Source organism: Bos javanicus, chromosome 5, assembly GCF_032452875.1.
Source record: "Bos javanicus breed banteng chromosome 5, ARS-OSU_banteng_1.0, whole genome shotgun sequence".
In the NCBI taxonomy this organism is placed as follows: Eukaryota; Metazoa; Chordata; class Mammalia; order Artiodactyla; family Bovidae; genus Bos; species Bos javanicus.
Genome location: NC_083872.1, coordinates 76,699,129 through 76,724,524, shown reverse-complemented (window position 1 = coordinate 76,724,524; position 25,396 = coordinate 76,699,129). Strand labels below are relative to the sequence as shown.

At 41.4% G+C, this 25,396-nt stretch overlaps 1 protein-coding gene and 1 long non-coding RNA gene across 2 annotated transcripts; both read left to right on the top strand.

Moving 5' to 3' along the window:
* Positions 1-611: 611 nt before the first annotated feature.
* Positions 612-1,130, top strand: LOC133248934 (uncharacterized). The gene is made up of 2 exons (XR_009736783.1): positions 612-666; positions 780-1,130. It is a non-coding gene; the product is annotated as an uncharacterized LOC133248934 (long non-coding RNA).
* Positions 1,131-9,350: 8,220 nt separating this feature from the next.
* ALG10 (ALG10 alpha-1,2-glucosyltransferase) lies at positions 9,351-16,305 on the top strand. The gene is made up of 3 exons (XM_061417418.1): positions 9,351-9,681; positions 10,964-11,161; positions 12,828-16,305. The coding sequence occupies exons 1-3, from the start codon at positions 9,499-9,501 to the stop codon at positions 13,881-13,883; spliced, it is 1,437 nt and encodes a 478-aa protein (XP_061273402.1). The 5' UTR covers positions 9,351-9,498; the 3' UTR covers positions 13,884-16,305.
* Positions 16,306-25,396: the final 9,091 nt, after the last annotated feature.

The following is a 25,396-nucleotide window of genomic DNA, read 5'->3' as shown; positions in this document are numbered from 1 at the left end:
AGCTACAAAGGTTATACTATAGTACAGGGAACTACAGTCAATATCTTATAAAAATCTATAGTGGAAAATAATTTCAAAAGTAACATATGAGTATATGTATCACTGAATCACACAAATAGAAGAATTCTACTTTTTGAAATTTAGTAATGTTTATCTTTTTGCCAGTTTCCCTAAATGCTCTATGGACATCTAATAACAATGTATGAGATACAAATTTTTAAATATACTTGTGTAGGATATGATTAATATAATTAATTAAATATAAATCTATTATATTTAAACTATTAATGCCAAAAAATACCATACTCACTGTCATTGGTTATAATTATGTAGGAGATAAATGCACTCCAGATTAGACATTTACAACTAGCCTCCTATTTGCATTCCCTGAGACAAGAGATAGGTGGGCTCCAGTTGAGCCATTTATAATCAGCCTCCTTCCCTAGTGGCTCAGCTGGTAAAGAATCCACCTGCAATGCAGGAGACCTGGGTTTGATCCCTGGGTTGGGAAGATCCCCTGGAGAAGGGAAAGGATACCCACTCTAGTATTCTGGCCTGGAGAATTCCATGGGCTGTGTAGTCCATGGGGTCACAAAGAGTTGGACACGACTGAGAGACTTTCACTTTCACTTTGCCCTCCAAAATGGAAGTAACAACAGAAATAAGGTAAATAGCCAGTATTTGTCTCTTGTAAGCTCCTTAATAGTCATGGCAAGGATAAAGAGGGGCAAACCTGGTTTGAGTAAAGCATTAAGAGATCTCCCTTCCTCCTCTTTTAGGACAAGGCGGACACTACACATGCACAGAAAGGCTTCTTGTGGGTCAAAAGTCAAGGGATAAAGCTAGGCCATAATGAGTCTTGCTCCTCCCAGAAGCCTTCACTTCGAGATCCATCTTGGCTGAAGGGTGCATGGGCACCCCAGGGTAGGGTTCCAGGGAAGGTCAGGTGTGGAAAAAGAAACCAGATAATTGGCCTGGAAGAAGACAACAACCTGGAAGAACTGACCTATATAAATGACTTAACTGCCTCTTTACTGTGCTGACTAGGGGACCCACACATTTTCTCTCTGGGTGTTAATTTCTGCCTTGATTCTATCTCAACTAGATAAACTATTTCTCTGTGTGCTCTCCCACTTGTTGTTGTGCTATGTCTCTAACAATAGACTTTGTACCTGCATTTACAGTTTCTGCAACCATGATAAATGAATTTTTCACTGGTAGCAAAGATTCAGGGAAAATCAACTTCTAGCCTCTAAGCCTTGCTGGTTTGATGGCTAGGATTCCTGGTTTTCATCTAGGCTATCCAGGTTTAATTCCTGGGCAAGAATTAAGATCTTGCTTCAAGCCACCACTCACTGCTGCCTCACCGAGATCAATTAGGGAAGTGTAAATTAAATGGCAATGAGATATCATTACATATGCATCACTTAGTAAAATTTTAATTTTTTACCATGTGTTGACAAGGCTAGGAAATAAGAAAGCTCTCAAATACTGCTTGGTGGCGGTGGTTTAGTCGCTAAGTTGTAATAAGTATAATTCAGAACAACCACTTTGGAAAACTCTTTTTCAATATTTCAACTAAAAAATACACAGATTTATGAACTAGCAATTACAATCCTAGGCATATACTATATACTCTATAGAAATATGTGCTTAGGTTATATAATTGACACACACACAACATGAAGGTGTATCATGGACTTCAAATTCTAGTGGGTGAGTGAGTGACAGTCACTCATGTCCGATTCTTTGTGATCCCATGAACTATACAGTCCATGGAATTCTCCAGGCCAAAATTCTGGAGTGGGTAGTCTTTCCCTTCTCTAGGAGATCTTCCCAACTCAAGGATCAAACTCAGGTCTCCTGCATTACAGGCAGGTTATTTTACCAACTGAACCACCAGGTAGAGGTCTGCTTTTATTTGTGCCAGTACTGAACCATGGGTGTCAAAGCTGTTTTTGTCAGTATTCTTGCTCCACTCTCAACTTTCATCCACCTTTGCAAGCATGCACTTCAGAGGCTTCTCTCTCTCTGTCTTTGCCCCACTGCAACAGTAAACTGCTTTGTCACTCAGAGATAGTTTCAGAGGACTTTGATTTAGTGATCCTGATCCATCTTCTATGTTAAGCATGCCCTGTATCTAGGCCTTAGGGATGGACTTTCACATTGTTCCTGTTCCTCCGTGTTTTGGTAGCCTTGCATCTGTGGTAGCCTTAGATGGAAGGAGAGTTTCTCTAGAGAGATGAAGAGTTTGCCTCTGCCATTAGCCTCTCCCCTAATGGCAACAGATCTCTTCTTTGAAGTAGTGCAGGATAGGGAGCCCAAAGGTGTTCTTGTCCTTCCATGAGCAACAGGTTTTTATTTTTCTCCAGTGGGGCTTTGCTTGGGTCCTGGGATGCAAACATCTCCTCACCTTCCCCCAGGGTCTAAGGCATTCACTTCACTTGCTTGAAGGGTCCAGGAAAGTGAGTAATGTTTTTTTGTTTGTCCCCAAGTGACACACATGCATCTCTATCAGCCTCTCTTTAGTCTCTCACCTGCCTCTAATATTTCTTGCATGATGATATGATAATTGTAAGATATCATCAATATAAAAATATAGTAATGAATTAATATTGAAAATAATGAATTTTAAAAACTACGAACAGCCATCCTGAGTGACAGTCTTGTTAAGCATATATTGGAGTGCTGATCAATAATCAGCTAAAACATTATTGGAATCAATTTTTAAGGAAAGGTAACAAATTGGTCCTGATTTTACAGAAGTTGTCAGCACCCTCTAGTGAAAAGAAGTCTGAAAAATCACTTCTTTAGCAATACTGCTGCTGCTAAGTCGCTTCAGTCGTGTCCGACTTTGTGCAACCCCTTAGACGGCAGTCCACCAGGCTCCCCTGTCCCTGGGATTCTCCAGGCAAGAATACTGGAGTGGGTTGCCATTTCCTTCTCCAATGCATGAAAATGAAAAGTGAAAGTGAAGTCGCTCAGTCGTGACCGACTCTTAGCGACCCCATGGACTGGAGCCTACCAGGCTCCTCCATCCATGGGATTTTCCAGGCAAGAGTGCTGGAGTGGGGTGCCATCGCCTTCTCCACTTTAATAACACAGGCCTACCTTAAATATGTTTGCACAGATGTATTATCAATCATTAAAATTTGGTAGTTACGGAAACTAAAATTTTGAGACAGTAATAAACAATGTGTATTTCATTTTAGTGTATTAAATAATTATAAATCCTTTGATATGGTGCGCTGTCTCATTCAGAAAAACAATGCTAAACAAGCACAACATCAACAAAAAGACCTGAAAGCAGAACTAGGACCACAGATCGTGAACTACCTCTACCTACAATGTGTTTGCTTTTCCTAGGAAAAATAAAATCTAAAGGAACATTTCTATATTTAAATTTTCTTAATGAAATTTCAGTTTTTCTGGTCTCCCTAAATTAATTTTATGCAAGTAATTGAGGAATTATGTTTTGAATATACGTCAAACTACCAGTTGGTGCAGGGCATCAACTGTCAGCCCAAGGGTGTCCCCATTCCTTCATCTGGCTCTGATCTAAAAGCAGGAAACAAACTAAAACTCTCTTCAATATTTCACTTCAACTTGAATGAGTGTCAAAATAGTAATTGTATCATAAAACTCAGTCCAAACTCTGAAATTTTAAAATTAGTAAAATCATATTACAGTGTTTATTTAAAACTATAAACTAAGTGGATGTCTTCCCTTCTAACTTGTCACTTTGGCTGATTTAATGGTACTGCAATCTTATTGACATAACAACCTAATTCATTTAATAATCAATTTATGATGACCTTAAATTTTATATAGTTTAATGGTGAAGTCTTTTGTGAAGCTTATCTTCCTTGTGCTGTTTCTCATTAAACTGGCAGTAATAGCTGTAGGATAATTATTCCAGCTACTCATGTTTTCACGGAGGAGAATTCCTCTTCACATAGAGATTCTTTTAAATAAAAAATTTCCCATTTCTGAATATTTTTCATAGAAAAATATGAAATTGTTTGTATTTAAATTTCTTTTCTCCAATTTCTGTGTTGCTTGGCAATGAACATTGTGTTTTTCATTGTGGAAAGCCTGGAGACGAACAACTGAAGAAGAGGTCAAATTTTTCTCTATGAGGATAAAAAAGGATGAAAAAATAAAAAGAAAAAATCCTAGAGAGGTGATAACACAGGATCCATTCCAGGTGGTTCATATGCTTTCAGTCATGTGGTAAAACTTTCCAGAGGATGAATCATCCCTGTTTGTCTGAGACTAAAGCATTTCCTGGAACTTGCAAGGCTAAAACTGGGAAGTCTCAAACTAGGAACATTGTTCACCCAGCATCATATCTCCAGAATATTTTCAGTAAAGAGTTAAAATATTGACTAATGCTTTTGTACCAACATTTTGTGTGTTTTTTCTTTTTAATTAAATGATGATTTGATTAATTTTAATTTTTTTTAATTGGAATTTTGAGATTGAGCTCAAGACTAGTTGCACTTTGGAGGTTATCATCTATAATTTTGGCCCAAGGTGCAGTTAAGTCATCACTGTGACTGTCAAGAGGTCAGTATTTTGGTTCAGTAGAAAGTGAAAAGGGCCTCAATAAGAGGAAAGATAGTACTTGGACTATCACTTCAAATGATAGTACTTGCCAAAATTTCTTAGTTATCAGAATTACAAAGTTTGGGGAAACTCACTGTTAGGGAATAAGTATTTCTGCTGCTGCTGCTGCTAAGTCGCTTCAGTCGTGTCCGACTCTGTGCGACCCCAGAGACAGCAGCCCACCAGGCTTCCCCGTCCCTGGGATTCTCCAGGCAAGAACACTGGAGTGGGTTGCCATTTCCTTCTCCAATGCATGAAAGTGAAAAGTGAAAGTGAAGTGGCTCAGTCGTTCCCGACTCTTAGCGACCCCATGGACTGCAGCCTACCAGGCTCCTCTGTCCATGGATTTTCCAGGCAAGAGTACTGGAGTGGAGTGCCATTGCCTTCTCCAAAGTATTTCACATAGAGTTAAATATATACCGTATTATGTGAGTTCACAAAATTAGGAATGTCAAAACTGATCAGGCTAGGCTATGTTTAGTGGCAATAGTAAATGAAAAATCTTAAATAGCTTAAATCAACAAAGGTTTATTTCTTATACACACTACATATCTTTAGAACTCCAAAAGAAATTGCCCATTTCGCCTTAACTTGTTATATCACAATTCACGAGACAACACAAAATAAAATTCTTAATTGAGGATCTATAAGAACTAAAAAGCCTCTTGATGACAGTGCAAGAGGAGAGTGAAAAAGTTGGCTTAAAGCTCAACATTCAGAAAATGAAGATCATGGCATCAGGTCCCATCACTTCATGGGAAATAGATGGGGAAACAGTGGAAACAGTGTCAGAAATTTATTTTGGGGGGCTCCAAAATCACTACAGATGGTGACTGCAGCCATGAAATTAAAAGACACTTACTCCTTGGAAGGAAAGTTATGACCAACCTAGATAGCATATTCAAAAGCAGAGACATTACTTTGCCAACAAAGGTTCATCTAGTCAAGGCTATGGTTTTTCCTGTGGTCATGTATGGATGTGAGAGTTGGACTGTGAAGAAGGCTGAGCGCCAAAGAATTGACGCTTTTGAACTGTGGTGTTGGAGAAGACTCTTGAGAGTCCCTTGGACTGCAAGGAGATCCAACCAGTCCATTCTGAAGGAGATCAGCCCTGGGACTCCTTTGGAAGGAATGATGCTAAAGCTGAAACTCCAGTACTTTGGCCACCTCATGCGAAGAGTTGACTCATTGGAAAAGACTCTGATGTTGGGAGGGATTGGGGGCAAGAGGAGAAGGGGATGACAGAGGATGAGATGGCTGGATGGCATCACTGACTCGATGGACGTGAGTCTGAGTGAACTCCGGGAGTTGGTGATGGACAGGGAGGCCTGGCGTGCTGTGATTCATGGGTTGCAAAGAGTCGGACACCACTGAGCGACTGATCTGATCTGATCAGGACACTCTAAGTGCAAAATATGACACCTTGACATATTAAATAGCTCAAGCATAAGTAGTCCTAAGAATTAGCATATAAAGGAAGAACTATCTGATTTTCCAATGAAGCAGATCATAAAACCTAAGAAGGACATTCTTACCTTTCCCTGAAGTAGGTCAGAAAACCCTCACATGAGAGGTGCCCTCCCTATATCCAAAAGAAAGAAGTATCATTATTTCTGAAGATAAAGGTGAAACTGCAGAAATGCATCTCAAGGAGCTTTGAGGTACTCTGATTCTTTATGTCACAGCACAGAAAAAATTTAGCATGAGGCAAAGTGATATACAAGAAGATTTATTAGAATAGGATGCTTGTGAGGCTGCCGGGGTCCAGCCCCGGTAGATCCAGGGAATTCGAAGCGGGGACGGCGTCGGCGAGGATCAGGAAACAACTGCTTAATTAAACTTTAATTAAGGATATAAAGAGTAATGAAATAAGGATAGCTCAGTGAGGAAATTCAGTGGAGAAAAGAGGCTGAAATAAGGATAGCTCAGTGAGGAAATTCAGTGGAGAAAAGAGGCTGAACAATTCAGCCAGAAGATAAGAGAAAGAACGACATGGTGAGACCAAGTTTCGGTGAATAAGGCCCGCACTTTATTTTCCAAAGTAGTTTTTATACCTTAAGTTATGCATAGAGGATAATGGGGGAAGGGGTAGAGTCATGCAGTAAGCCAGGCTTTCTTCCTGCAAACTTATCATATGCAAAAGTTTAGGTGATTTGCATCATCTTCTGGCCCAGAGGCCTGTTAACATTTTAAGACCCTTTCTTCAGAAAACTTATTTTTCTCTAAAGGTGATAAGTCAAGCGCCACCCTCCAAAAGCACTAGATAAAGTTACATTCCTACAGAGCAAAGGTGTGGTGGGCTATAACAAAAAAAAGAATTAACTCAAGGGTCCCAGGTTACAAACATTAAAGCTACTACTTACACCAATTATATTAATCAATACACTGCCAGGGACACAGCAGGTAAGGGATATGGAGACTTAGCAGCAAACATTGGCCCAACAAGTGAAAAACCCTTCACCAATACAATTTCTAATCAATCTTTTAACTGCTCAAAGGAATCTGTATTTAGACAGTTTAGAACATCTCACGCCTCTCACAGTTGGGAGGCTCTGAGCAATCACATGTGGCCGGAAAAACCTATTCAGGCAGGCTAGAGGATTTCCAAAGGAGTTTGTAGGTTGAAACACTGTCACACCCAGGAATTATTAACTGGAGCTGTAAGCTAACTCTTGTTTCAGAGAGGTAGTGGGGGACAGGCCCCCGTAAAGTCTGAGGTGTAAGTGAAAGCACAAAGCAGAAAGTAGACAGACTCTGGTTTTGGGGGTAGATGCTCGAGAATTTCCAGGGGGACCCCTGAGGCTCGATCCCGCCTTTGCGTATGCCGAGCCTCTTCCTCATGACCTTTGTCATGGGCGGAGTTCCTCACACTGGCTCCCAGCAGTGATAGAATTCCAGTTGAGCTATTCCAGATCCTGAAAGATGATGCTGTGGAAAGTGCTGCACTCAATATGCAATATGCACTCAATATACAATATGCCGGCTCCCGGCATGAGGCTTATCAGACCACCTGACCTGCCTCTTGAGAAATCTGTATGCAGGTCAGGAAGCAACAGTTAGAACTGGACATGGAAATATAAACTGGTTCCAAATAGGAAAAGGAGTACATCAAGGCTGTATATTGTCACCCTGTTTATTTAACTTATTTGCAGAGTACATCATGAGAAACACTGGACTGGAAGAAACACAAGCTGGAATCAAGATTGCTGGGAGAAATATCAATAACCTCAGATATGCAGATGACACCACCCTTATGGCAGAAAGTGAAGAGGAACTCAAAAGCCTCTTGATGAAAGTGAAAGTGGAGAGTGGAAAAGTTGGCTTAAAGCTCAACATTCACAAAATGAAGATCATGGCATCAGGTCCCATCACTTCATGGGAAATAGATGGGGAAACAGTGGAAACAGTGTCAGAAATTTATTTTGGGGGGCTCCAAAATCACTACAGATGGTGACTGCAGCCATGAAATTAAAAGACGCTTACTCCTTGGAAGGAAAGTTATGACCAACCTAGATAGCATATTCAAAAGCAGAGACATCACTTTGCCAGCAAAGGTTCATCTAGTCAAGGCTATGGTTTTTCCAGTGGTCATGTATGGATGTGAGAGTTGGACTGTGAAGAAGGCTGAGCGCCAAAGAATTGATGCTTTTGAACTGTGGTGTTGGAGAAGACTCTTGAGAGTCCCTTGGACTGCAAGGAGATCCAACCAGTCCATTCTGAAGGAGATCAGCCCTGGGACTTCTTTGGAAGGAATGATGCTAAAGCTGAAACTCCAGTACTTTGGCCACCTCATGCGAAGAGTTGACTCATTGGAAAAGACTCTGATGCTGGGAGGGATTGGGGGCAAGAGGAGAAGGGGATGACAGAGGATGAGATGGCTGGATGGCATCACTGACTCGATGGACGTGAGTCTGAGTGAACTCCGGGAGTTGGTGATGGACAGGGAGGCCTGGCGTGCTGCGATTCATGGGGTCGAAAAGAGTTGGACACGACTGAGCGACTGATCTGATCTGATATCACCCATTAAGATGTGCATGCTTGTTATTTGGTAAGAAAACATTATGCTTCTGCAGAGATGCTAACCATCAAACTTTCAGGCACAGAGACGCTTTCCTTTCAACTAAAATGCCCCCATTTCTAAAACAGTTTCCCCAACTCCCATAGCGTACTGCAATTTGCCTGAATGCACTGTGAATGCTGATATAAATTAATCCTTGTTCAGAATATTCACATTTTGAAAAATTACTTAGTACTAAATTCGCTCAATAGTGAAGGCGCTCTTTGGACCTTCAAATTTTAAATGTGAATGTCTCCATCTTTCCTTTCACAACCAAAGCTTCTCCTCCCATCCTCCAAAGTTGACGAAATCAAATGCCTTTGACCTGAACGTTTTAGTAATTCAGATCACTTGAGAGAAAACAAAAATAACCAGGGCGGGAGAAATGTACAAATTTTTAGTTTGGGGATTGCAAACATGGAGAAATGCCGCCTCCTGATGGTAAGAGGTGGAAACAGCAGGAAAAAGGCCGACAAAGACCTTCAGGAAAAGCAACTATTTTCATTTCAAACCATCAAACTGCTCAAGTCAGAGGCCCTCAGATCGCCGAGGTCGGCCTCTTCCGGCTGCTCTGACCACTCAGTGCGCCCTGTGCAACGTGATTGACAGAGTAAGAGTCCTGTCCGTTACCTAAATTCGTCACTCAGGAAACAGTGAACCCGACCCTCCCGGAAGCTCCGCGTCCGCGCTCTCCCGGCATCCTTTGTCTTCCGGCTGTGCTCAGATCCCTCCGGCGAGTCCCGCTTTGCGCGCCCATTTCGATCCCGAGTGTCAAACTCGGTTTTGCGGACTTGAGACTTCTGCACAGATTTTCTGGGCCTAGGTTCTTGGCTATGGGGGCAGGAATGGCTCAGCTGGAGGGTTACTATTTCTCGGCTGCCCTGAGCTGTACCTTTTTAGTGTCCTGCCTCCTTTTCTCTGCTTTCAGCCGGGCCCTGCGAGAGCCCTACATGGACGAGATCTTCCACCTGCCGCAGGCGCAGCGCTACTGTGAGGGCCATTTCTCTCTCTCGCAGGTGGGGTCCCCAACCTGTCTGCACGCTCACACTGGCTAGAAAGGGAAGATCTGGCCCCAGCGCTAATTTCCCCCGTCTTTATCCTTAGCTCCCTTCACTCCAAACAGGAAAGGAACTGGGTAATTTTTTGTTCCTCTGAGATCTGTAAAATATTTGCTAAATGAGTGCATAAATGGCAGATTTGTCTCCTAGCAAGAAATCCTCGGGGAGATTAACTAATGGGGAATTAAGTTATTGCCCCCCCCCCTTTTTTTTTTTTTTTTTTTTTGACAACTAATGAAAGCTATCCTAGTTTTTCTTTGCCAATTCCAGAATTAGAGGCGTTGGATTGTTCCTAGGAAATAAAATTCACATTCGGTCACCTGTTAAGCATCTCACTGTGTATTTTGAGAGTGGGATAGGAGGGGGCGGGGGTAGCTTCAGCCACTAAGAAGTGACAAGTTATGTTAGTTCCACCCTTGATGTTTTTAACAATCTTCTGTAAACTGGATAAACTGTCAACCAGTGAAGTGTTTGAATACGCATTTGGAAATGGCAACCCAGGCTAGGATTTTTGCCTGGGAAGAAATCCCATGGGCAGAGTAGCCTGCCAGGCTACTGTCTGTGGGGTCACAAATAGTCAGACAGGACTTAGTGCCTAAACAACAGCAGCAGCATATGCAGATATGGATATAAAAATCCTTTGGGAGAAGGCATTGTAGAGTATGGTTAAATATAGTTTATAGTTATAGAAAAACCTGGTTTTAAAACTTGGTACTAATGTTTACTGTTCATGTGGCTTGGAAATTTTCTGAGTTTCTGATTACTCATCTGAAAATGATGGTAAAACAATATCTATTACAGGGCTTGTTACAGGATTAAATAGAGTACTGGCTCAGTATATTGTAGCTGTCATTATGGATCCTGTGCTTTAATCTCTTTATTTTTCTCTCCATACCCATCAGAGTTCCAGCAGGTATTTCCAGACTTTTTAAAACTGTAGCGTTTACAATTTAATCACCAAAAGACAGGCCCTCCAAAGAGTATGTCTTGGAAACTGAGTTTAAGTTGTTGACTACTGGTTGCTGATACTTTAACAGTCAGAAAGCAAATACCAAAGACAATAAGGAAGACTTCTTTAGAGGAAGTGTCTGATTTGCCCTGATGTTAAAAGGATTCATTTAACTGTCATAGGATAACTTCCCAGAGATGCCTGATTGTTAGTAAAGATGACATTTCTGTATCAGTCTTATCAGTATAATGTTTCTTGCTTTTGCTTCGTTGTTGACCTTTTGTTTTTAAGTGGGACCCCATGATTACTACATTACCTGGCTTATACCTGCTGTCAGTTGGAGTGGTCAAACCTGCCAGTTGGATCTTTGGATGGTCAGAACATGTTGTCTGCTCCATTGGAATGCTCCGATTTGTTAACCTTCTCTTCAGTGTTGGCAACTTCTATTTACTGTACTTGCTTCTCCGCAAAGTGCAACCCAGACACAAGGTTTGTTTCCAGAATAAGTTTATGTACAGGCAGGTCCACAATTATGGTGAATTTATTTTATGAAACTTGGTGGAAAATATTTTTAACAATATTTGTATATATTTTGTAAAGTTAAAGCACGTCTTCTGCCCCCATTTTAGATGTTTGTGTTTAAATATTTGAAAAACTAATTTATTATAAAATATATAAATTTTCATGAATTAAGTCAGTTCAGTAAATATCTATTGAGCTTATTCTGTGTGTTAAGCACAGAGACTACAGAGGTAAGTGAAGCAGTCTTTTTCTTATAAAACTTATGTCTTCATTAGGGGGAACAGATGTTACCTGGGCAGTTTTTTATGATTTAAGAATGCAGACCCTGGACGTGAATTATGTGGTTTTGAATTTTATCCACTTATTAATTGTGTTACTTTGGGCAGGTTGCCCCTTAGTGACTCCATGTTTTCATTTGTTAAATGGGGAAAATATAGACTCAACCTCACAGGACTATCCTGAAGCATAAAAGAGCTTAATAAATGAAAAGTTACTAAAATGTTTCCAGATGTAATAGTAAGGAATCAGTAAATATTAACTATAATAGTTTTAACTTAAATGATTTCAGTAGTGTAAATTGTGGGATAACAATAGCTATAAAACACTACAAGAATACAGAGAAGGAGCAGAAGAGAACTTGTTGCAGCCTGACTGGGAAGGAAAGCTGTTGGTTGCATTGAGTAAGACTTCACACATCAGGAAGATCATACCTGATCTGAATCTTGATGACAGATAGGGCTGTAGAATAGGAATGAATTCTGACAGAAATAGCATAAGCAATTGTAGAAAGACATGGAGCAACAAGATACTGGAAATTGCTATTTGTAACTATAAGATTACAAAGTACAGGGATGTGAGGCTATAGAAGTAGGTAGGAGAGAAGTCATGAATATCCTTTTTATGTCATGGAAAGTATTCTAAACTTTACCTAGTAGGTGAAGGACAGCCCTTAATTTTAATGAATGGAATGGCATGATCTGGCTTGGTGATTTAGATTAACTGGAAGATAGAATTTAAGGAAATAAGAGTACTTTCAAATTCTGAAATAGATTATCAGGCCAAAAGAAGATGTTTAACTTTAGATGAGCCCCACTATTTTCAGGAAAATCCCTGTAATTTCATCACAGAATAGTAAGATCATTATGTGTGGTGGTATAAATGTTATATACATATTTAAATTCTCTCTGGTGCAGAGTTTTGAGACTGCACTAGAAATTGGTGATGGTGGCCAAGTGAATGCTTATGGAAGGCTCACTGAAATGGAACCACTTGCACTGTGTCCCATTCATCTCCATCTTCTCCATAGAATTGAGTTCATAGTCTTCACACAGTAACTCCTTAACTATTTGTTGAGTAATTCAGTCTAATAGGCAGTAGAAGCTTTGACACACATATGTATTGTTTTATTGGCTTCCAAATTGCTAGGTGTAACTAAAAAGTATCAGAAAGTTCCCTCATAAATATATACTGTATTTTTCCAAAGCCAGGAATAAAATTAATATTGAATAATTTTATTTATGTAGAACTCAGGCAGTTTTGGTTTGTTTGTTTTTTTTTCTTAGTAAATCTCTCCCTTAGCTCTGCAGAAATAGCCTATTGGTTTTATTGTGAACTGTGTTTTCTCTTTTCATAGGCTTCCTCATGTATCCAGAGGATCTTGTCAACATTAACATTAGCAATATTTCCCACACTGTATTTTTTTAACTTCCTTTATTATACAGAAGCAGGATCCATGTTTTTTACTCTTTTTGCCTACTTGATGTGTCTTTATGGAAATCATAAAACTTCAGCCTTGCTTGGATTTTGTGGCTTCATGTTTCGTCAAACAAATATCATCTGGGCTATCTTCTGTGCAGGAAATGTCATTGCACAAAAGTTAACTGACGCTTGGAAAACTGAGCTACAGAAGAAGAAAGAAGAGAGGCCTACCCCTATTAAAGGACCATTTTCAGAATTCAGGAAGATTCTTCAGTTTCTTTTGGCTTATTCCATGTCCTTTAAGAACTTGAGTATGCTTTTACTTTTGACTTGGCCGTACATTCTTCTCATGTTTCTATTCTGTGCTTTTGTGGCAGTTAATGGTGGAATTGTTATTGGTGACCGGAGTAGTCATGAAGCCTGTCTACACTTTCCTCAGCTGTTCTACTTTTTCTCTTTTACTCTCTTTTTTTCCTTTCCTCACCTGCTGTCTCTTAACAAAATCAGGGCTTTTCTTTGCTTAGTTTGGAAACGGAGAATTCAGTTTTTTGTGATAACTTTAGTATCCATATTTTTAGTTTGGAAATTTACTTATGCTCATAAATACCTGCTAGCAGATAATAGACACTATACATTCTATGTGTGGAAAAGAGTTTTTCAAAGATATGAAATTGTGAAATATTTGTTAGTTCCAGTCTATATATTTGCTGGTTGGAGTATTGCTGACTCATTAAAATCAAAGTCAATTTTCTGGAATTTAATGTTTTTCATATGTTTATTTACTGTTACAGTACCTCAGAAGCTGCTAGAATTTCGTTACTTCATTTTACCCTATGTTATTTATAGGCTTAATATACCTCTGCCACCCACATCCAGACTTGTTTGTGAGCTGGGTTGCTATGCAGTTGTGAACTTCCTAACCTTTTATATCTTTCTGAACAAGACTTTTCAATGGCCTAATAGTCAAGACATTCAGAGGTTCATGTGGTAATATCAGGGATATCTTGAACTCTAAAAATAGACTTATTATTTAGACTATTTCTATAATGAAAACTAAGTAGAAATTTTGGAATTTCTTTTAGACACTATGGTGATCTCAGATCACATCAGATTTTTTGTTTTAACTATCTGAAATATGTATTTTAAAATGCATATTTAAAATATGTATTTTAAATACACACACATATACCTATATATGTATGTGTATATATATATATGTTTATATATATGTATATATATAAACCTGAGAAAGTTAAATGGTAAAGAACTGAAGAAAATTTAAGACTTGCTCTATAAGCTTGAATAATAATGGGAAAAATAAAATTATGTATAGCTATCATATTTCTTTAACACTGTTTGCCACTCAAAAAGCTTAGAAGCTTTTTATATACAGGTTTAAGAAAACTGAGCATGCTTTATAGTACTAAAACTTATTTATTAATTCTCTTCAGAAAAATTAGCAAAGTCTTTAAAAATATTTGCAATTAGGTAACATTGTTGATTGAAAAGTTGCTTAACATTTTAGTAAATATAATTTTAATCATAAGTAAAATAGATTCACATAGATAAGTAAATATTGTAAAATAGAGGCTCTTCTGTGTTTATCTAGGAATCAAGTTGTGGATTTTTGTTAAAAATCTAGAAATGATGATGTCCTTTCACTGTTCCTAATATGAAGCATATGATGGCCAAAGATAAATTGTGTTGATGATAATACCTTTCAAATTGGGTTTTCTTTCTGAAATACGTTACTGTATTAGTTTCCTATGGTGGTCATAACAGATTACCACTAATTTGGTGGCTTAAAAATCTTTCACAGATCTGGAGGCTAGATGCCTAAAATTAACATGTCACCAGTGTTAGCTGCTTTTGGAGGCTCCAAAAGAGAATCCATTCCATGCCTTCTCTTGCTTTCTCCAGTCCATGGTGTTCCTTGGTTTATAGATGGATTACTCCAGTATCTGCCTCTGTCTTCACATGGCCTTCCTCTCTGTCTTCCTTCTCTTATAATGACAATTCTTTCTCTTTGGATTTAAAGCCCACCCTAATTCAGGATAATTGCATGTCTAGATCTTTAACTTAATTATATCTGCAAAGACTCTTTCCATATAAGGTCATATTTACAGGTTTTAAGTTCTAACTTTTTGTGGAGCATTTTTTAACCCATCAAAGTTACTAAAGGAGATTTTTCAATAAACTTCATAAGACTTGTAGGAAATAATTTCTTTGCTAAGATATTTTAAATAACATCTTTTCTGAGAGGTTAAAAACAAATGACTTGCAAAGTCACATAAAAACTAAACATAGCTGGTGTTTGATCCCAGTATCCCCCAAAAGTTAGAATTTAAAGGAAGTTTATAAATTATTTGATGTAGTCTTATTTTGTAGATTAGGTAACAAATGTTTGGGTATGATTTAGGGGGATTAATTTTGGATTCTGTGTGTACTGTTTGGAGTACATTCATTTGAGTTGTCATTCCCTTACAGAGAAGTATTATTTGGATATGTTAACTTTGATATGTAAACTTAGAACTGTGAATAGAATTCATTTTTTAATCCAGTTTGACATTTGTAAATTTTTCAACTGTGAACTGTTTTCAGTGTTGGATTATGGTTCTCTGAGTTTCAAATAAGGAGTGAATTTGGAAAATACTCTTTATTTGCAAATATAAAATTGTGCACAAGTACAAATTACAACTGTAGCCCTGAGTAATAAATACAAAGTCTTATGTTGTACACACTCTTTGGGGCCAATTTGTATTGTATTCAGTGCTTACAAAGTAGATTGACTCTTTAGTTATAACAGACTGTGAGACAAATATTTTTACTGACACTTCTTTTTTTTCAAATTAGACAAGAAAGCACATTGAACAAATTATTATTTTATAATGGAGATATGAAGTCAAAATTCCCCCCAAAATATGTAATTTAGGGAAACAAATTTCTTATCTGATACCATCTGTGCAATGCTTTTTTTTTTTTTTTTTAAACTTTACTTTTAGGCATATTTCTGAGACAAAAAACTTTTTTCCTCTAATATAGTCTGGCAATAATGGAGAAATTATTCCACCCCATCAGTTAAGGAAATCATTGTGCTAATTCATTTTAAGGGGAGACTCCCCACTGTTTCAAGAGATCATTTGAAATGCTGTGAATTAAAAGGTACTCTAAAGCATTGCTTTTAGGAACATTCTGAAGTTTTATGTATTTTGAATATTTTTCAAGAGTTACCAAAGAAATATATATGTTTGACATTTTTTAAAATACAAACTTAACTGGATTATTGATTAGAAAATTCTTAGGGAGGTGATATGTATATAATTATGGATGAATTGCATTATTATTTGGCAGAAACCAAGAAAACATTGTAAAGCAATTTTCTTCCGATTAAAGAATAAACTTTTTAAAAAGTATTGGTAAGCTACCGAGCCTTTGGGACCTTGTAGTTATTGTTATTAAAGTCTGTAAGTGGGATTATTTTAAAGAATATCATAAAAAGATTTGGTTCATAAGTTTTTTATGCCCGGTAATACATCTTTTGAACTTTTTCTACCTTATATGAAATTCTATAGACACAGTGTATTATTTTTATATATCATTAGTTAAGTGCCAATGTCCTGTGTTTCCTCACATATTATTTAAATTTTCTTTTAGTGGATACCTAGAAATCTTTTATAATGCATCTCTGTATTTAAATTATTTGGAAACATTGATATATTTATTCCTGAGTTTAAGCATACCATGTCATTTCAGCAAGAGAAATTATATTAGCTTTCTGGTCTCTTCTTATTAAAGTTATTTCAGGAATGTGCTTAGCCTGTCATCAGTTCAGTTCAGTCGCTCAGTCATGTCCAACTGTTTGCGACCCCGTGAATCAAAGCATGTCAGGCCTCCCTGTCCATCACCAATTCCTGGCGTTCACCAAAACTCATGTGCATCGAATTGGTGATGACATGGGACCATCTCATCCTCTGTCATCCCCTTCTCCTCCTGCCCCCAATCCCTCCCAGCATCAGCGTCTTTTCCAATGAGTCCACTCTTTGCATGAGGTGGGCAAGGTATTGGAGTTTCAGCTTCAGCATCAGTCCTTCCAATGAACACCCAGGACTGATCTCCTTTAAAAGACTGATTGGATCTCCTTGTGGTCCAAGGGGCTGTCAAGAGACTTCTCCAACACCACAGTTCAAAAGCATCAATTCTTTGGTGCTCAGCTTTCTTCACAGTCCAACTCACATCCATACACGACCACTGGGAAAACTACAGCCTTGACTAGATGGACCTTTGTTGGCAAAGTAATGTCTCTGCTTTTTAACATGCTATCTAGGTTGGTCATAACTTTCCTTCCAAGGAGTAAATGTCTTAATTTCATGGCTGCAATCACCATCTGCAGTGATTTTGGAGCCCCAAAAAAATAAAGTCTGACACTGTTTCCCCATCTATTTCCCATGAAGTGATGGGACCGGATACCATGATCTTTGTTTTCTGAATATTGAGCTTTAAGCCAACTTTTTCACTCTCCACTTTCACTTTCATCAAGAGGCTTTTGAGTTCTTCTTCACTTTCTGCCATAAGGGTGGTGTCATTTGCATATCTGAGGTTATTGATATTTCTCCTGGCAATCTTGATTCCAGCTTGTGCTTCATCCAGCCCAGCGTTTCTCATGGTGTACTCTGCATACAGGTTAAATAAGCAGGGTGCCAATAGACAGCCTTGACATGACTTTTCCTATTTGGAACTAGTCTGTTGTTCCATGTCCAGTTCTAACTGTTGCTTCCTGACCTGCATATAGGTTTCTCAAGAGGCAGGTCAGATGGTCTGGTATTCCCATCTCTTGAAGAATTTTCCACAGTTTATTGTGATCCGCACAGTCAAAAGCTTTGCCATAGTCGATAAAGCAGAAATAGATGTTTTTCTGGAACTCTCTTGCTTTTTCGATTATCCAGTGGATGTTGGCAATTTGATCTCTGGTTCCTCTGCCTTTTCAAAAACCGGCTTGAACATCTGGAAGTTCACGGTTCACGTACTGCTGAAGCCTGGCTTGGAGAATTTTGAGCATTATTTTACTACTGTGTGAAAGTGAAGTCGCTCAGTCATGTCCGACCCTGCGACCCCATGGACTATAGCCTACCAGGCTCCTCCATCCATGGGATTTTCCAGGCAAGAATACTGGAGTGGGTTGCCATTTCTTTCTCCAGGAGATCTTCCCGACCCAGAGATTGAACCCAGGTCTCCCGCATTGTAGGCAGAGACTTTACCGTCTGAGCCACCAGGGAAGTGTGTGAGATGAGTGCAATTGTGTGGTAGTTTGATCATTCTTTGGCATTGCCTTTCTTTGAGATTGGAATGAAAACTGACCTTTTCCAGTCCTATGGCCACTGCTGAGTTTTCCAAATTTGCTGGCATATTGAGTGCAGCACTTTCACAGCATCATCTTTCAGGATTTGAAATAGCTCAACTGGAATTTCATCACCTCCACTAGCTTTGTTCGTAGTGATGCTTTCTAAGGCCCACTTGACTTCACATTCCAGGATATCTGGCTCTAGGTGAGTGATCACACCATCGTGATTATCTGGGTCGTGAAGATCTTTTTTGTACAGTTCGTGTATTCTTGCCACCTCTTCTTAATATCTTTTGCTTCTGTTAGGTCCATGCCATTTCTGTCCTTTATTGAGCCCATCTTTTCATGAAATGTTCCCTTGGTATCTCTAATTTTCTTGAAGAGATCTCTAGTCTTTCCCATTCTGTTGTTTTCCTCTATTTCTTTGCATTGATCGCTGAAGAAGGCTTTCTTATCTCTCCTTGCTATTCTTTGCAACTGTGCATTCAGATGCTTATATCTTTCCTTTTCTCCTTTGCCTTTCGCTTCTCTTCTTTTCACAGCTATTTGTAAGCCTTCCTCAAACAGCCATTTTGCTTTTTTGCATTTCTTTTCCATGGGGATGGTCTTGATCCCTGTCTCCTGTACAATGTCATGAACTTCCATCCATAGTTCATCAGGTACAATGTCTATCAGATCTAGTCCCTTAAATCTATTTCTCACTTCCCCTGTGTAGTCATAAGGCATTTGATTTAGGTCATACCTGAATGGTCTAGTGGATTTCCCTACTTTCTTCAATTTAACTCTAAATTTGGTAATAAGGAGTTCATGATCTGAGCCACAGTCAGCTCCCGGTCTTGTTTTTGCTGACTGTATAGCCTGTCATAAAGTACCTTAATAAAAGTGACTTAATTGATTTCTAATAAGTAGCTTAATATAGTGTATTTCAGTTTTAATTTAAGCGACACTGGGCTTGACATTTTTTTTTCTTTATAATTGTCTGAAAACCAGGAAAGTAGAAGAAAAGAAATACTCAATTTTTATTTATACCTTCTAAATAGTGAACTGTTATTTTAGACTCACTTTGCAGTAAAATATTTCTATAAAGAAATAAATTCAAGTTCGTTCGTTTAGAGAACATTTATTATTTTTAAAATAATTAGAATTTCATTAAGAACACAAAAAGCATCATGCAAATAATACAAAAAAGTTTTTTTTTATGGTAATTTAAATACTATTTAGGAAGCATGGACTAGAAGAAGCATTTAACATGAGAGTTAGGAATTCTGTATTTGCTTATGGTTTTGGAATCAATAAGGCAGGTTTTTTAGTCTTTGGTCCTCCCTTCAACTGAGAATAGCACTTATCTTAAGTCAGTGCCTGGCATCTATGTAGCCCCTTATTTCAAAAATAATTCAGTCCCTGTCACATATCCATAAATTTCATGAATATGTCACAAAATAAACATTGTGTAAATGTACGCTGAATGAAATTTTTTAGTATGGAATGAAATGAATATCCTAGAAGTTTGATATGTAACCATAAGCTAACTTCAGGAAATAAATCACATAGTTGAAAATGAAACCTTCTAACCCTTTTTGCCTTAGTTTCCTAGTTTTAATTTTTTATTTTGTGTTTAATATATGTATTTACTTGAAAATATATGTTGCTTTTACAATAGGATGTGATTTCAAAACTATCAGTGTGTATTTAAAATAAGAGAAGTAACTATCAACTGTTGAATTATAATAGAATTCTTGATTGTTACAAAACTTTCAAGGGAAGAGACTTCAACCAATTATGAATATTTTATGTTGTTTTACTTAAACTGTATTTACTACTTTAGAGATTACTGTTATTTAGGGTACTGTTTGGGACTTCCCTGATGGCTCAGCTGGTAAAGAATCCCACCGACAAAGCAGGGGACCCTGGTTCAATTCCTAGGTTGGGAAGTTCCCCTGAAGAAAGGCATGGCAACCCATTCCAATATTCTTGCCTGGAGAATCCCTATGGGCAGAAGAGTCAAACAAAGCAAATTCTCTCTAGTTGTGTTGTGCCTGGGGGGGTCCTCTCTAGTTGTGGCATGGGAAATCCTGTCTAGTTGCAGTATGCAGGGAAGGGGCGGGGTGGGGGGGCTCCTCTCTAGTTGCAGTTTGTCAGCTCATCTCTATTTGTGGTTGGGCGGCTTCTCTCTAGTTGTGGTGTGCAGGGGCCTTCTTTCTACATGCAATGTCTGGGTGGGCTTTTCTTTAGTTGCTTTTCTTTAGTTGTGCGCTCCTCCCTAGATGTGTCAGGGGGCTCCTCTTGAGTTACAGAAGGGAACTCGGGGTTCCTCTTGAGTTGCAGTGGGGTGGCTCCTCTCCAGTAATGATGTGCAGGTGGCTACTGTCTAATTGTGTCTGGGGCTCCTCTCTAGTTGTGGCAGTTGTTCAACTCTCTAGATGTGACGGTTAGGCTCCTCTCTAGATGTGATGTGCTGGGGTGCTCCTCTCTACTTGCGCTGTGCCTGGAGGGGTCCTCTAGTTGTGGTATGGGAAGTCCTGTCTAGTTGCATTCGGGGGGGGAGGGGTTGGTCCTCTCTAGTTGCAGTTTGTCGGCTCATCTCTATTTGTGGTTAGGGGATAGGGGGACGCTCCTCTCTAATAGTGCTGGGGGGCTCCTCTCTAGTTGTGATGTGCAGGGGCTTCCTTTCTACCTGTGTCCAGGTGGGCTTTTCACTGCACTCCTCTCAAGTTACTTCAGTGGGCTCATCTCCTTTTGCGGCAGTGACTGCTTTCTAGGTGTGATGTGTCCTGGGAGCTCCTTCCTAGTTATGATAGGGTGATCCTCTCCAGCTCTTGCGGGGGAGCTCCTCTGTCTTTGTGGCCAGGGTCTCCTCTCATGTTACAGCAAAGGGCTTAAGTTGCGCCAGATTCCCTATTCCTCTCAAGTTGCGGCAGGGGTCTTGGGGTTCCTCTCAAGTTGCAGTGGGGGACTAGAGGTTTCTCTCAAGTTGTGGAGGGACTCGGGGTTCCTCCTGAGTTGCGGTAGGGCCTCCTTTCGAGTTGTCTTGGGGTGACAAGACAACTTGTCACCTCTGTAGCAGCGATGTGCAGGGTGGTTCCTGTCTAGTTGCGATGTGCAAGTAGTTACTCTAGCTGCACTATGGGGCTCCTCCTGTTAGTGTGGGGGTCAACTCTTAGTTGTGGTGGGTAAGTTCCTTTCTAGTTGTGGTATGAAGGCTCCTCTCTAGTAGTTGTTGTGAGGGGCTCTTCTCTGCAACTTCTAGTTGCAGTGTGGGGTGGGGCACCTCTGGAATTGTGGTGAGGGGTTCCTCTCTGGTAGGGATGTGCAGGGGCACTCCTTCCCATTTGCAATGTGCTGGAAGCTACTCTCTATTTGTGGGAGGGGGCCTTCTCTTTTGTGGTATGGAGGGCTCCTCTCTAGTTGTGGCAGGGGGCTTCTGTCTAATTGTGACGTGTGGGTGAGCTTCTCTCTAGTAACGATGTTCATGGGGGCTACTCTCTAGTTGCGGCTTGGGTTCTACTCTCGAGTTGTGCTGAGGTTGCTCCTGTGTATTTGTGATGGGAGGCTCCACTCAAGTTGCGGCTGGAGGCTCCTCTGTTTGCGGCAGAGGTGATCCTCTCTAGGTGCGATGTCCAGGGGGTTCCTTTCTAGTTGTGGCGGGGTGACATTCTCCAGTTTTGGCACGTGGGCTCCTCTCTCATTGTGGCTGTGGGCTTCTCTGGAGTCGCGTCATAGGCCTCCTCTCAAGTTGCAGTGTGCAGGCTCCTCTCTAGTTGTTGGGGGTGAGGGGGGATTGTCTCCACTCTAGTTGTTGGAGGGGGAGGCTCCTCTCTAGTTGCGATGTGCAGGCTTCTCTCTAGTTGTGGCAGGGCCTCAAGTCTCTAGTTGTGTCGGGGGCTCCTCTCTAGTTGTGTTGGGCATGGGTATTCCTCAATAGTTGCTGTGTGCATGGGGGCTCTTCTCCAGATGTGCTGTGCAGGCTCCTCTCTAGTTGTAGTGGGGGCTCCTCTCTTGTTGCAATGGAAAGTCAACTCTCTAGTTGTTTGGGCGGGGGGCACCTCTGAAATTTGGCAGTGAAATTTCCTTTCCAGTTGCATCATACTAGGGGTTCCTCTCTAGTTGTGGTAGAGTGACTCCAAGTTTTTTCAGTAGTTCCTCTCTAGCTGCGATGAGCAAGGGGACACTCTAATTATGGCAGGGTCTCCACTCTAGCTTTATCAGGGGGGCTCATCTCTAGTTGCATTGAACTAGGAGCTCCTCTCTAGTTGTGGTGGTGGGCCTCCTTTGAGTTGTTGCAGTGGTTCCCCTCTAGTTGCGAAGGGGATGGGGCTACTCTCTAGTTGTGGTGAGTGGTCAATTCTCTAGTTGTGGCAGGAGAGCTTCTCTATAGTTGCATTGGGCAGGGATGTTCCTCAATACTTGCGGTGTAAGGGGTGGGGAGGCTCTTCTGCAGATGTGGCGTACAGGCTCCTCTCTAGTTGTGGGGGTTCCTCTCATTGCCATGGAAGGTCAACTCTCTAGTTGTGGTGGGTGGGTTCCTCTCTAGTTGTGGTGGGTGTCTACTCTCAAGTTGTGGTGGAGGCTTCTCTCGAGTTGCGACAGGGGTCTCCTCTCATGTTGTTTCAGGGGGCTACTCTCTAGCTGTGGTGTGTGGTCTCCTCTCTAGCTGTGGTGGAGGGGCCCTTGTGAGGTGTGGCAGGAGGCTTATCTCTTCTTGTGGTGGTGGGGGGGCCTCTGCTCTAAGTGCCATATACAGGGTGTTTCTCACTAGTTGTGGCCCTGGGGGGCTCTTCTCTAGTTGTGGTAGGGGGCTCCTCGCTAGTTGCATTGAACTAGGAGCTCCTCTTTAGTTGTGATGGGCCTCCTTGGAATTGTTGCAGAGGTTCCTCTCTAGCTGTGATGGGCAAGGGGCTACTCTCTAGTTGTGGTGGGAGACTACACTCTAGTTGTTGCCATAGGGCTTCTCTGTATTTGTGATGTGCGGGTTCGTCTTTTGGTGCTTTGGGGGCTCAACTCTAGTTGTGGTGGGCAGTCAACGCTCTTGTTGTGGTGGGGCTGATCCTCTTTAGTTGTGATGTTTGTGCGGGCCCCTCTCTTGTGGTGGAATGGGGCTCCTCTCTAGTTGTGGTAGGGACTCCTCTTGAGTTGCCAGCCCCTCTTGATTTGCCGTGGGTGGCTCCTCTCTAGTTGTGGCAGGGGACTCTTCTAGTTGTGTGTGGGGACTTCTCTCTAGTTGCTGTGTGTGTGGGGCTCCTCTCCTGTTGCAGTGGGGGCTCCTTTCAACTTGCCATGTATGTCTCCTCTCTATTTTTGGTGGGCTCTCCTCTCCAGTTGTGGTGAGCAGAGGGCTTCTCTCTAGTTGGAATGTGAGTGGGCTCCTCTCTGCTTGTGGCGGGGGGATTCTCTCCAATTTTGGTGGCGGGATCCTCTGTCATTGTGGCTGGTGGCATAGGGCTCCTGTCAAGTTGCAGCAGGGGACTCAGGGCTCCTCTCATGTTGTGGCAGGGGACTTGGGGCTCCTGTCAAGTTGTGCTGGGGCCTCCTCTCGAGTTGTGGTGAGGTGGCTCCTCTCTAGCAACGATGTGCAGGTGGCTACTATCTAGTTGCTGCTGGGGCTCCTCTATAGTTGCAGTGGGGGCCAACTGTGTGGTTGTGGTGGGTCGGCTCCTCTCTAGTTGTGGTTTGCTGGCGCCTCTCTAGTTTTGACAAGGGGGTTCCTCTCTAGTTGTCGTAGGGGGCTCCTTTCTAGTTGTGGTAGAGTGCCCCTCTTGAATTGTGGTGGTGGGGACTCCTCTCTGGTTGTGATGAAGGTGTGATGAAGCGTGAAGGTGCACTCCTTTCCATTGGCGATGTATGGGAAGCTACTCTGTGGTTGTGGCGGGGGCATCCTCTTTAGTTGTGGCGTGGGGAGCTCCTCTCTAGCTGTGGCAGCAACTTCTTTCTAATTGAAGTCTGCAGGTGTGCTCCTCTCTAGTGGCAATATTCAGGGAGCTACTCTCTAGTTGTGATGGGGAACTGCTCTCTAGTTATGATATGTGTGGGAGCTCCTCTCTAGTTGTGATGTGCAAGGGTACTTTTTCTCCAATTGAGATGTATGGGCTGGTCGGGAGCTCCCCTCCAGTTGTTTTGGAGGTCTCCTCTCAGGTTTCAGTGTGCGGGTGCTGCTGTCTAGCTGTGGCAGGGGTCTCCACTCTATTTGTGAAGGTGGGGCTCCACTCCAGTTGTGATATATGGGGGGCCCCTCGGTAGTTTTGGTGGTGTGCTCCTCACTAGTTGCTCCTGGGGGTGAACTATCTAGTTGTGGAGGTTGGTCCGCTCTCTAGATGTGATGGTTGGGCTCCTCTTTAGATGTGAAGTGCCAGGGTGCTCCTCTCCAGTTGCACTGTGCCTGAGGGAGTCCTCTCTAGTTGTGACGTGGGAACTCCTGTCTACTTGCAGTGTGCAGGGGGTCTCCTCTTTAATTGCAGTTTGTTGGCTCATCTCTATTTATGGTTGGGGGGCTCCTGTCTAGTAGTGGTAGGGGGGCCTCCTTTCTACATGCAGTATCCACTTGGGCTTTTTACTAGTTGCAGTGTGCAGGCTCCTCTCAAGTTGCTGCAGGGAATTTGGGGTTCCTCTCGAGTTCTGGAGGGAGGCTCGGGTTCCTCTCGAGTTATGGCAGGGAACTTGGGCTTCCTCTCGAATTGCAGTGGGGCCTCATCTCGAGTTGTGGTGAGGCGGCTCCTGTCTAGTTGCAATGTGCGGGTGGCTACTCTAGCTGTGGCATGGGGCTCCTCTCTAGTTGTGGTGGAGTTCAACTCTAGTGTGGGCTCCTCTCTAGCTGTGGTGTGCAGGCTCCTTTCTAGTTATAGTGTGCAGAGGGCACCACTAGAGTTGCAGGGGAGTGCTCCTCTTGAATTGTGGTGGGAAGGTTCATCTCTGGTAGCGATGTGCAGGGGCACTGTTTTCCAGTTGCGATGTATGGGAGGCTACTCTCTAATTGTGGCTGGGGGCCTCCTCTTTAGCTGTGGCATGGGGGGCTCTTCTCTACTTGCTGCAGGGGGCTTCTGCCTAATTGCGATGTGCAGGTATGCTCCTCTCTAGTGGCAGTGTTCAGGGGGCTACTCTCCAGTTGTATCTTGGGGTCTACTCTCTAGTTGTGGAGAGGTTGTGCCTCTCTAGTTGTGGGGGGTTCCACTCGA